We start from the raw sequence: 13,545 nt of genomic DNA, 5'->3' as shown, positions 1-13,545 counted from the left end.
ATATTTTAAAATTCATTTAAGGTCATTAAGGGCCATTACAGACTCCGGGTGACAGTGGTATAGGCCTACCACAATATACTGCCGAAGCCACATGGTTCAGCTATGGTGCAGTTATCGCTCTAGGTAATATTCAAAATTTAATGGAAATCAACATCTATAGTACAATACACATATGAACAATAATTCCCACACAACAACCTTTTCATAAATAAACACATTTCAAACATGTACAAGTATAATTGTATTATGTACCATCAACATTATTCATCATACTCCCCAATTGCACCATCAGTGTATTTTTCTAACTTACATCTGTTTTATCCCCCCACCCACCTTTCAGTGCACTTTTAGCATTGAATAGAGTAACAAAATGCTAGTTATAGCAAAATCATCTCTGTATCTAGATTTGACATTTGTCCCATGGATATTATTAAACTTATGATGTTTCCCTCAATTACAGCATTGTTTTGTAAGAAAACTGTCCAGCTTAATTAATCTTCATAACATGGTAATTAAGGTGTCTCCTTCAGAAGACTTAAGTTAAGTGTCCAGGGTGCTTATTAGGTCAAATACGGTACATGCACAATTCTTTTAGATACTCCGCAAAACATTGACACAGAAAAATGAACCCACCCTACACACCTGAAGCTACAATGTAAATACAACTCACACTCACACTTTTTTGTAGCCTTCAACTGTTTTAACACCAAGCACAAGGGCAAGGAGGTTGGGACTCAACCAAAGATAACATCACTCATTGTCTGTTACTAGGCAACATATCTTTGACAACTCTTTCCTATTTATAGTGTTGATTACATTTTCCTGTCATAATCTCCCCTTCCCTACGGTGATAATATTAAAGGTGTGTACTCCGATTTCATATCATGTTATCGTCTCCGAGTGAAAGTTCACTGAGATATTCCCTGCTGACTTTGAAGCATTTGTGACACGATCAAGGGAAATGAGTCGGATGTCGCTAATATTGATTTTGAGATATTGGCAAAGAAAGTGTTAAAATTCTTTTGTTTCTTTATATTGTTTTCAGCGATTGATAAATTGATGTAACTTCACAAAGAAAAGTCGTATCAACATGGGGCTTTCTGTTTCTGAAAGCTCGAAATGTCCTCTTTAGAAACATGTGTAAAACTCATTTTTGACCAGGGTCGACATGTGACTCATTCCCCTTGATCATGTCACATTTATGTGTTCCTTATCACTAGACTCGCTTGGTACTTAATAATACAGATTCTTACCAACCCAGATACAGTACTGGTACTCGGGAGTGAAGTTAAAAATTATTGAGTTTGACTGATTTAATATAAATGGTCCATGGAGGCCAAAGGAGACATTTTTGAAAATTGAGTTACCGGTACTATTATTATTATCTTATACAAACATTAGACTATACTGAAAACATAAATGTAGATAGAGTGTATGTAAGTAGGTCTAGCATACTTGGATCAAAAGTTAGGAAGTTTTGTGATGTCTAGTTTGTAGTTTCTTATGTATTTCATTGTTCTTTTACACCATATTTTTGCCTTTATCTCAATTTCAAATTTGCTGCCTTTGGCTTCCATGGACCAGATCGTCTTACATATCAAATACATGTAACTTCAACAGCATGTACAACAAATACAACAGCTCAAAAACAAAACAATCCTATAAATGTGTGCCACTTGCAGAGTGTCCCAGAAAAAAATTTAACCCCAAAAAAAGAGACCCAAAAAAGAGACCCAAAAATATATAATGGTCTGAAATCAGAAGTAAAGCTAACAAATAAATTTTGCAGAAATATTACAAATTTTGCTCCAGTTATACAAAAGCATTGACAAATTAGCACTTTTGACTGGAAACACATCATTTTCCGGAACCAGTCTTCTGAAATTTTGTAACCCATAGCTGTACCTGACTGCCTGAAAATGCTATTCTACCCAGCTGGTCTCAAACTAAGAACCCTTCACCCCTCAGTATAGCATATCATAAGAGCTCATCACAATTGACACCCAGGTACTGACATACATTATAACAACACTGAAGGAACTTGGCCAAGGCATATTTGACTTATCATACAAGAAATTAGACCAAGTGATCACCTTTTCTAGATCTATAACCTCTGTAAGTACAAGTTCAACCCTGTATAGCTATATTAGACCTTGTATGTGCATGTGTTTATCTACGTCTGAAATCTGCAATGGGGGATTTCCTTTCTTACCCCCTCCCCGACCTACTGGCCCTGCCAGGTAAGGTGGCATCCTCTTACACCTTTGATAAGGGCAAAACCCACAGATTAAGTGAATTATTCAATTTCCATGACATAACACATGGTGCAAGAATCTAAACATGGGCCAGCCTTGGGGATGAAAGTTCACTGTTTACTTCATTCACTTTAAAGGAGGGGTATATAAAATGGAGTTAAATGATGAATTTGTCCACAAGATATTTTTTAGTTCATGAATAATGCTGTTTTGATTGATTGATTGATTGATTGATTGATTGATTGATCGACTATAATGGAAATGTTCACTCACCACTTATAGTGGTCAAAGCACTGATTGGACAAGAGATCCAACGGTCACTGGTTTTGTTTAAAACCAGCTAAGTGCACATTTTTTTCTCCACACTTCTTGCTTGTTCGCCACGAAAGATAAAAATGTATGTTTTGATGTAGAATTTGTAACAAATTTTTAAGCACAATATCTGACAATCCTGTCATACCCATTAAGTACATGTAGTAGTAGAGTCAGCCACATCACATCCCACAGATGCACTGACTTTATTTGAAACAAGTGCAAAGTGCAGATAAGACCAGTACAGGTAAGTGATGCCACAAGGCATCTTACCCACACAATTGGGCTGCAATCCAAAAGCTTTTCCGAGGAAATTCTTCTAATTTTGCTGATTATCATGCTGAATTGCCAATTTCAAGTGATTTTGAAACACTTCATTTAAAATGGATACTGAAAAAACAGGAAGAACAATGTACTCCCATCAAGTGATCATCAGCCCAATTGGGAGATCTCTTTGCAAAATTTTAGTAAAAGCACAGGATTTTGGTGCCTTATGACAGGAATTTGGGCTACTTCAAAACCACCCCACCACCACCTTTGATCTGAAAAATTGTGGCAACCCTGCACTGACTTTGATACTTTGTTGCAGTGCACATTCAGGGTTGCCAAACCTATGATTTGGTAGCCCAATTGGGTGTCTTTTAAAGTACTTCCCCATGACATTTGACTGTATCCTGCCCCATAGAAACCAATGATTAAGAACAAAATTAGGCAACTTTTCAGCATTGGCTCCTGTGACTTCCAGTACAGTTTCCTGTTCTATAGACACCAGTGGTTAAGAGAAAAAAATATCACCATATATTGGGTGAATTTTCTATAATTTGAAGCGCTATTCTGGCTGTAATGTGCAGGCAACCCTGCTGCACATCAAGCTTATGAATGGCATGAACAGCTAGCATTTGGGATTGGCAGTAGGAATTATATCAAACACAAGAAAGGATGCAACGTATGTAATATATATCGTTGCACCTCAAATGGAAAAAAGAAGTTTACGATTGGCTATCACAGTAGTCAGCTGATCTGATAGGTGAGGAAATGGGAGGATAATATCGCCATGCATCCAGGACTATACACCATTTGTAATATATTCTTTTGGAATTTGAGAGATGCTTAAACACCTGTGTGTTTACAGGTAGGTTAATATAGTGATTTTTCATAAAATTTACCATATTCACCCTCACAGGTGCAAGTTGCTGCTTACATTTTGCACTATGTGCATCTTCAATCAGGTCCGTTTCACACCAAAAATTTACCTTGGTTAGGGCAATTTTTAATGTACCGTATATAAATATTTCACATTTCTGCAGGATTCCCATACTATAGCCAAAATAATTAATTCCCGATCATGAGAGCCAACTTGGGTACGCACAGTTATTTGCGTAGAGCGTACTACGCAAGTACCGGCGCTTACGGCGCAAACACAGTTTCTGAGAATTGACCAATCACTCGGTCGTTGTAATATATAATACCTATTTGTAGAAAGTTTGGTGTCATTTTGTAGATAATTATGTTCTTTTTCAAATACAAAAACTCCCAAGTCAATTGGACAACAACTTTGAGATTTATACCTCAATATGTAAAGATGTGTCAATGGAGCAGCCGGGTCGGGGAGCCGGGTCGGGGGAGCCGGGTCGGGGGAGCCGGGTCGGGGGAGCCCCATAGGGTTATACACAAAATTCTGAAAATATGACAAACTTCAAACCTTTGTATCTTAAAAAGTACAACTAGCATGGACCTCAAATTGCACATATATCATCCTGGATTGTAGATCTACTTCATAGTAGATCAACTGTAACAAAAGATGTAACTAATTAATTACCTAATTAAATGCTATTAAGACAGTTTGCTCTATATGATACTGTGCAACTCGGTCGTTGCGCGAGTGTGTTATTCTATGAAAAGTACGCTGACGCAGAAGGTACATCCTCTCATGATTGAGAATTTGTTGTTTTGACTATAGGAGGTGGTTGGTGGGAGGACTTCATCATTCTGCCGTGGTTGAAAATCACACCCAGTGTGGCACTGAAGTAGCAAGCACCCCTGTGTAGCCCTGACATTTCTAAACCTTAGGCGGTGGAAAGACAATTGTTTGGTAATGGTTGCTTGCAAGCCACTCAAAAAGTAGGCAGTCGGTCAATCGCAAAAATATTTTATTTTAGTGATTTATTTGCATGACAGACAATATTAGCTGAATCTGAACATCGAACGTCACTAGTTCCTGTGATGGAAGTTGTGACAGATGTCAACTTTTTTTCCTTTTAATTTCCTCCCAGAGACCTCAAAAATGTTTGAGTCTTGGGTCCAGAGCTATACACGAATCCAACTTCACTGGCGGCCATAGCTGGGGGTCTTCCATCCATTTTACTCGACGCCAGTATCACAGGCGTGCAGTGTTTACCATTCCTGTGACGCGGCACAAGTGCTACGCACTCCTATGCGCTTGCGATAGTGGGCGTCTTGGATTGCATTCCAAACAAACTAAGCTAGTTTGGCGCGGATGGCCCCAGCTATGGCCGACTTAATACTGACCATCACTTGGATTGTTGGATTCGTCTATAGCCCACATTCCATCAGGAAATCCCAACCAAACAACAATTTTCTCACAGCATTGCTTTTATGGACAGGAGAAACATATACAGGTGCCAAACATGGTACATGCATGTAGTACAGATTTATGCATGGCAAACATATCTTTTAAAGTACCGTAACCACAGAGGAGAAAGAAACACGAGCGCGTACAACCAGTCAAAGTCCCCATGTATTATATGATGTAAGTTCTCGCATATTCATGAGGGCCGATTGTTCAATCGTGCCGTGTCTAACAAGCATGCCAGAGCTGCGTGAAAATACACGGTAATTGCGTAGCAGTCTCGCCTGTCGCATTTTCATGGAACAATCGACCCTCATTATCGGGTGATGCCGAGACTTTGACTGTTGTACGCGCTCTCTTTCTTTCTCCTCTGTAACCGGAACTAAATATTTGTTACAAAACATGAAACTCATGACAGACAGGTTTGTAGTCAGATCACAGAGCTCTTACCTGTAGATCTGTCTTCAGCCACTTGGAATCCAGACGCAGTTGAGTGCGTAGCGCTATCCTGTTCTGAGCTGCACTCCCCATGGTAAACCATCTGCTGGCTGGGATGGCTGGGTCCTTGTATTGTAGTCTATACACTCACACACTCTTATGGGTTACATAGCCTACAAAAATAAATATATCATAAGGATTAATTAAGCTTGGGTAGTCAGATATTTTGTATCTCACATTGAGGCATGTACCAAAATAGTCTGCTTTCCAAATTTTGAGTTAAGTTGCATTAAAGTTACAGTACTACATCCTTGAGTCATATGCACCCGATCAAGGCAGTAGCGCCCGAAAAACGGGGCGAAGTGACTGCTCCCTATAGATACAGCCAACAACTTTTATCTTGCGTACCCATAATCACACAAGGACGCTTGAGGTAGCCAAATGGACTTGGTTTTCATATTTGAATCAAAACAGTGTTTTTGAAAAAAATTTGAAAAAATCACAAAAATTCACTTTTTTACCCCAATTTTTTTGTAACAACTTAAAAAAAAATCCATTCAGAGTAAAAAAAATTCAGTTAGCTTTTCATGAACTTAGGGAAGGTTTTTTTTATTTTTTAGAAATTCGTCTCTTTTTTCTAAACATTGAAAAAAACATGTGAAAAAAGCAATTTTGTCACTCTATTCAGCTCAAAATTGCACATAATGGTGTATATTTTTGTTTAAAACAAATGTATTGAAAAAATGAGAAAACCTTCACTAGACTTTGATGTACTCTAAACGATAATGAAAAAAGTTTACCTTTTGCTTGCATATTTTTCGAGTTATCTTGTCACAAAAATCGTGTAATATTGTCAAAAGTGAACTCTGAGAAATCAATGTTTTAGTAAAAAAAATGTCAAAATTATGCACAAAACGTTAATATATTTTAAAACGGTAAGACTTTCGCGCTTGTAAAAGCTGTATCTGGTGCATGGTCTAAATATGTATCTTTTTGCACCAATGAATCTATGTCTGCTTTTAGTGCGCCAAAATTCAAAATAATTAAAAAATCTAAGTGGCATTTTGACTGCAAATTTTTTTTTTTTTTTTACACCATATTTGCTGGCATTAACAACATACCGAATGCGCCTTGCCTGCGTTGGACATACGCGCAGAGTTGCACCGCGTCACGCAAAGCAAATCGCGTGCGTAATCACAATATTTCGCATTTGCGCATTTCTGACATATTATTTCCGCCAATTTACTAAGCTGTCTTGAGCCATGTGACTTTTTAGAGTTGAAAAGAGTGAAGTAAACTCAAGCAAAAATACGAATAAATATTACCAAGTTGTATTTTATCAGTTTCAAGTGAAAGAATGCATCTTAGTATTGATAAATATCGAGAAATCTCAAATTCAGGCGTGAACGAATGTGTCTTCCATTACTCTGGCCTTAACAATAACATCATAACTATTAAATATCATTTAAGTAAATAAGAATGTTTTTGCCTTAAATTTGTTTAAATTCTCCTGAATTTTGCAGTAAGCTCAAGTACTATCGTAAGTGATCAAAATTGTCACAAATTTTGCGGGCCATTTGAGCCCGCCGGATGTATTTTTTGCCGGCCTTCAATGATTTTGAGGGGCAGAGGGCCCTCTTTATTTCGAGCCCTGCAGGATCAGTGGCAGTTGTAGACCATTAACCTTTTTTTTTTTACTAAGGCAAGAGGCACTTTACATTGAAAAACTGGGAGAGTATCCACTATCCAGTACAAACTTGAAAGCACTTCAATGCTTGATCAAACCAAGGTCACTGATAAAATCCCCTTGAGAACACACAATCATTGGTCACTTCTAATATTTACCGGTATACTCAATCACTTTTTTAAAAAACCGAATGGCACACATGATCAGTGTACAAAATGGCTGTCATATTTGCATACTGAGCATGCGTGTGATTCACTGTTTTGCAAAAGCTACAGGTAATACTGACACCCTCAACTTTCACTAACACAAGCAGTCAAGCACATACATGTAACTTGCGCAGCTGGTATTAACGACAAAGATTCAGTCTAGCATGAGTACCCCATGAGTAAACTTAGCTTTACACAATGACTTCATGTACCGTTTATGTTAGATGAGTGAGAAACATCCCACCGTCATGCTCTTAATTCATATGGGTGTTTTTGGTATTGCACTACGGTGGGAACATATTGTGTACATTTCACCATTACTAGCCAGTGCTGGCCACACAATTTCAATGGACACTGAACAAAACATGTGGGTTTGCTCGTAGTTGCAAGTTGGCTCATAGCATGCTGTGCGGACATACTTACTTGTATCTTCCGCAACGTGTTTCATGACTAGGTAAGTACTTTACTTATTTAGGGAGTTTTCAATTTCCATGACCTAACCCTAACCGCCTAAGGGCTTTTTGGCAACGGGAAGGGAAAGAAGGAAAGAATAAAGAGAGAAAAGAAGGAAAGAAGTTGTTTGCTCTGGGTGGGATTCGAACCCGAGACCCCTCGCATGCCAAGCACTCGGTCTGCGACACTTTGCCACGGGTCTTGGGCTTCGCTGGCCAGCGAAACTGCGTGCCTATATATCACTTAGGCGATTGCGTCATCACACCACGTGGGATGCATGCACGAACAGCGCATATATCAAGTAGTATTTTGTAGTATTCAGGAGGGTTAGGGTCCTGGGATATGGTTTTGCGACAGCTAGACACTAAACGTTGTAAACGTTTTTGTAATGCATCATCGTCCTCATTTTACAACACGCGACAACGTTGCAGAACCATCCGTCGTGGAAATCGAAAATTCCCTATTGTCCAACTTAGAGGTACATGTATGATGTATGTGCTGACTAAAGTTGAACGTGGACAACTACTGTTACTCAGCCAAACACGGCAGAGTAGGACCCGGATGTCCTATCTTATTATTAATTTTTATTACTTCCGTGGTTAACAACATACCGAATGCGCCTTGCCTGCGTTGGACATACGCGCAGAGTTGCACCGTGTCACGCAACGCGAATCGCGCGCGTAATCACAACATTTCGCATTTCTGACATATTATTTCCCGCCAATTTACTAATAAGCTGTCTTGAGCCATGTGACTTTTTAGAGTTGAAAAGAGTGAAGTAAACTCAAGCAAAAATACGAATAAATATTACCAAGTTGTATTTTATCAGTTTCAAGTGAAAGAATGCATCTTAGTGTTGATAAATATCGAGAAATCTCAAATTCAGGCGTGAACGAATGTGTCTTCCATTACTCTGGCCTTAACAATAACATCATAACTATTAAATATCATTTAAGTAAATAAGAATGTTTTTGCCTTAAATTTGTTTCAATTCTCCTGAATTTTGCAGTAAGCTCAAGTACTATCGTAAGTGATCAAAATTGCCACAAATTTTGCGGGCCATTTGAGCCCGCCGGATGTATTTTTTGCCGGCCCTCAATGATTTTGGGGGCAGAGGGCCCTCTTTATTTCGAGCCCTGCAGGGATCAGTGGCAGTTGTAGACCATTAACCTTTTTTTTTTCTTTTACTAAGGCAAGAGGCACTTTACATTGAAAAACTGGGAGAGTATCCACTATCCAGTACAAACTTGAAAGCACTTCAATGCTTGATCAAACCAAGGTCACTGATAAAATCCCCTTGAGAACACACAATCATTGGTCACTTCTAATATTTACCGGTAGGCCCCTATACTCAATCACTTTTTTAGAAAACCGAATGGCACACATGATCAGTGTACAAAATGGCTGTCACATATATATATTTGCATACTGAGCATGCGTGCGATTCACTGTTTTGCAAAAGCTGCAGGTAATACTGACACCCTCAACGTTCACTAACACAAGCACATACATGTAACTTGCGCAGCTGGTATTAACGACAACGATTCAGTCTAGCATGAGTACCCCATGAGTAAACTTAGCTTTACACAATGACTTCATGTACCGTTTATCTTAGATGAGTGAGAAACATCCCACTGTCATGCTCTTAATTCATATGGGTGTTTTTGGTATTGCACTACGGTGGGAACATATTGTGTACATTTCACCATTACTAGCCAGTGCTGGCCACACAATTTCAATGGACACTGAACAAAACATGTGGGTTTGCTCGTAGTTGCAAGTTGGCTCATAGCATGCTGTGCGGACATACTTACTTGTATCTTCCGCAACGTGTTTCATGACTAGGTAAGTACTTAACTTATTTAGGGAGTTTTCAATTTCCATGACCTAACCCTAACCGCCTTTAAGGGCTTTTTGGCGACGGAAGGGAAAGAAGGAAAGAATAAAGAGAGAAAAGAAGGAAAGAAGTTGTTTGCTCTGGGTGGGATTCGAACCCGAGACCCCTCGCATGCCAAGCACTCGGTCGGCGACACTTTGCCACGGGTCTTGGGCTTCGCTGGCCAGCGAAACCGTGCCTATATATCACTTAGGGCGATTTGCGTCATCACACCACGTGGGATGCATGCACGAACAGCGCATATATCAAGTAGTATTTTGTAGTATTCAGGAGGGTTAGGGATATGGTTTTGCGACAGCTAAACACTAAACGTTGTAAACGTTTTTGTAATGCATCATCGTCCTCATTTTACAACACGCGACAACGTTGCAGAACCATCCGTCGTGGAAATCGAAAATTCCCTATTGTCCAACTTAGAGGTACATGTATGCTGTATGTGCTGACTAAACTAAAGTTGAATGTGGACAACTACTGTTACTCAGCCAAACACGGCAGAGTAGGACCCGGATGTCCTATCTTATTATTAATTTTTATTACTTCCGTGGTTGGTGCTGTGTGTCGAGCATGCACGAGCATAAACACAGAAATTATAAACAATCACGCTCAGCAACGACCAATGCACTTCATCTTTTTGACAAGAAGACAGTTGAGTTGACCCTTTCCTTGCTCGAGAAGTCTAGCCAACAATTTGCTCATCGATAGCTACACATTCTAGGCTAGACTAGTCGGATTCACAATATTCGCTAAAGCATGACACCGTGTAAAGCAATGGAAGTTCAGAAGTAAACACAGCCGATCACGATCACGACAGGCGATTGCATCAAAAATGTTGCTAAAATTACAGTACACTTCAGCAAAAATTGTTGACTGTCCAAAATAGGCAAATCTTGCTCAAAAGAAAACAATTGAATTGACTCATCGAAATAACTTTCATCTAAATTTCAACATTAATAAATAAATTAATAAATAACTTCCAGTGCAAAAAATTGCACCGCTGTCTGACCGAAAAACCATACATTTTTGTACAGTGTACAAAAAATGCAGCAAAGAACTCAGCAAAGAACTCTCAAATGTGTAACTAATAACTAATCGTGTGCAAATTCGAAGCTAGACTAGAGAGTTCAAGTCTAGCCAAGAATTTGCTTGCTGATAGCTTCACATTCTACATTGTAGGCTGGACTGAGACATAGAGGTTATCCACGTTACTCATGTGTGACTACTAACAAAAGGCGCTGGTTCCCGTAGTATTCCTCATTCAAACCAATTCAATGCACGACCTCGGAGTTATCAGCATGACTTTGGCGGGCTATTTTGATTGCACATGCAGGTACCATACTTCTTTTGAAAGTCCTAAACAAGGTATAGCAGTCGCTGAAAGGATATGCAGCTAACACGGACATGACGGATAAACCTATAGTCTATTGCATTCAAAAAATCTAGTCGGATTCGCTGGAGCTGACACCGTGTAAAGCAATGGAAGTTCAGAAGTAAACAAAGCCGATCACGACAGGCGATTGCATCAAAAATTTTGCTAAAATTACACTTCAGCAAAATTTTAGACTGTCCAAAACTATGCAAACCTTGTCCTTGCAAAAGGTACAGTTGACTCATCGAAATAACTTTCATCCAAATTTCAACATTAATCAAACAGAATAAATAACCTCCGGTACAAAAACTTGCACCGCTGTCCGACCGAAAAATTATAGTAACGCATTCTAGCATCAAATGCGTAACTATCGTGTGCAAATTCGAAGCTATAGAGTAAGAGTTCTCGAGCATGCGAGTAATTCTCGAGTAACCCTTTCATCATGCCTTTCCTTGCTCGTCGACGTCGGCGCATATGATACGGGGAGGAGACCTCGCCGCTTCTATCACCACCACATACCTGGACCACGGAAGTAATAAAAAATCAACTTTACCAGCACAAAGATACGAACAGCACCAGTCTGTCATCATCATCAACAATCATGCAACACTGATCAACTCACGATTCACTTTTTATGAATTTCAGTCAGTGCGAGTTCAACTCAAGATATCACACATATCCATACCTTAATTTTCAATATGATATTACTTAAACAACGAATTATTTTTCACTGGAATACCTCATAAAGATTGTAAAGTTGTCACAACCACTGGTCACCTTTTAATCTAATTTTTACATGACATGATGTATCATAATTGATTGATATTGTGTCGAGGTCATTTACTCTGCTTGGCAGCTCTGCTAGTCAATAAAAGACTTCAAAAAAATAGTTGATGTCGTATACCTTTCACTGGATGCATCAGTTTTTATATTATTATTTTGATGTAATTATTTCTAGACGGCTCAATTTCAATACAGAATATTGTTTCATAACTTTTTTTAAAGTGATATTTTCAACTCTTTTTATTATGTTTAAATCAAACCAATAATTTTTACATTGTAAATAATTATTTATAAAACAGTCTTATTTTTATAACTTTTTTTATTGTGTAAAAAAATATTTAGAAAATAAAATATATGTCAGTTCATACTTTCGACAGCAGAGGGCTCACTCACAGCTGTTTATGTCAACTTGTCAACTTCTCGGAAGTTTGGTCTTCTTTATTTACACGAATATTGTATAATTCTTTTCCAATTTTAATACTATTTAGTATTCGCATATTTGATGTTACTAACTAGTAACGGAACTGTAAGTATAAATACATTAACTGTCAATCCCCATTATCAGTAGAATGTAACAGCAAACAGTCAGTGCGATGCAGTGACTGCATGCAAATGCATTTCCAATGCATGAATGATGATTGCATGATTGAATGAGTAAATCAGATGAGTAAGCTTTGTTTACAAAAATGTATGTACACTACAGTATAAAGCTGAATTTATACTCGATCGCCGAGCGATTGCGATTAAACGCTTTTGAAAAGCGATTGCCGAATTTTGCGATGCATCGCTCGACGCTCGTCGCTTTTGCATTTATACTATTATCACGGCGTCCATAGCGATTGCACTGCAGACGGCAATTAAAATATTCTATGCCACAAAATACATTTTTAAAACATCAGTTGCTGTCAATAATTAATTATTGCTTTGAATTAATTCATCACCAAAAATTAATAATCGAGAGAGGTAAATTAATTAGCAAAATAATAGATCCAGATGGTTGTATACTATATCATATATGATTGGTTGACGCATTCATGTGTCAAGCGATATAGCAGGGAAGTTGAGATTTCTTCAACTTGCAAAAGCGACGTCGTTTTTGCCTCAGCGATTTGAATCGATTGATCAGCTTGACGCTCTGGAAATGTAAGTAAACATTGAGCATGCGTGAAAATCGCTTTTCTGCAAAAGCGATCGAGTATAAATTCAGCTTAAAGGCAAAATAACTAATTTTCGATCATGAGAGGATATATGTACCTTCTGCGTCAGCATACTTTTCATAGAATAGCACGATTGCGCGACCAATGATGACCGAACCTTGTTGACCTTGCCTAACATAACAACGACTGTGTGATTGGTCAAATCTCAAAACTAGCTCTGTGACTGTGTTTGCGCCGTAACTTCCGTAAGCACCAGTCTTTGCGTAGTACGCTCTAAGCAAATACATGTGCATAGCTGCATACCCAAGTTAGCTCTCATGATTGAGAATTAGATATTATTATCATATTTTGCCTACAGTCATGACAGCTCCAATTGAATGATCAAACGTGCAGCTTTCAAC

General features: G+C 38.5%; 1 protein-coding gene across 1 annotated transcript in view; it reads right to left on the bottom strand.

Moving 5' to 3' along the window:
• LOC140160696 (E3 ubiquitin-protein ligase HERC2-like) overlaps positions 1-12,058 on the bottom strand; it is a 118,658-nt gene extending 106,600 nt beyond the window's left edge. Inside the window, 2 exon segments of the mRNA XM_072183983.1 lie at positions 5,608-5,768; positions 11,944-12,058. Coding sequence (XP_072040084.1) covers positions 5,608-5,688 — 81 coding nt within the window. The 5' untranslated portion in view covers positions 5,689-5,768; positions 11,944-12,058.
• Between the last annotated feature and the right edge of the window lie 1,487 nt (positions 12,059-13,545).

The sequence above is a fragment of the Amphiura filiformis genome, chromosome 9 (genome assembly GCF_039555335.1).
Source record: "Amphiura filiformis chromosome 9, Afil_fr2py, whole genome shotgun sequence".
Taxonomy (NCBI): Eukaryota; Metazoa; Echinodermata; class Ophiuroidea; order Amphilepidida; family Amphiuridae; genus Amphiura; species Amphiura filiformis.
The sequence above is the reverse complement of the archived record's forward strand: the minus strand, read 5'-3'. Positions and strand labels throughout refer to the sequence as shown.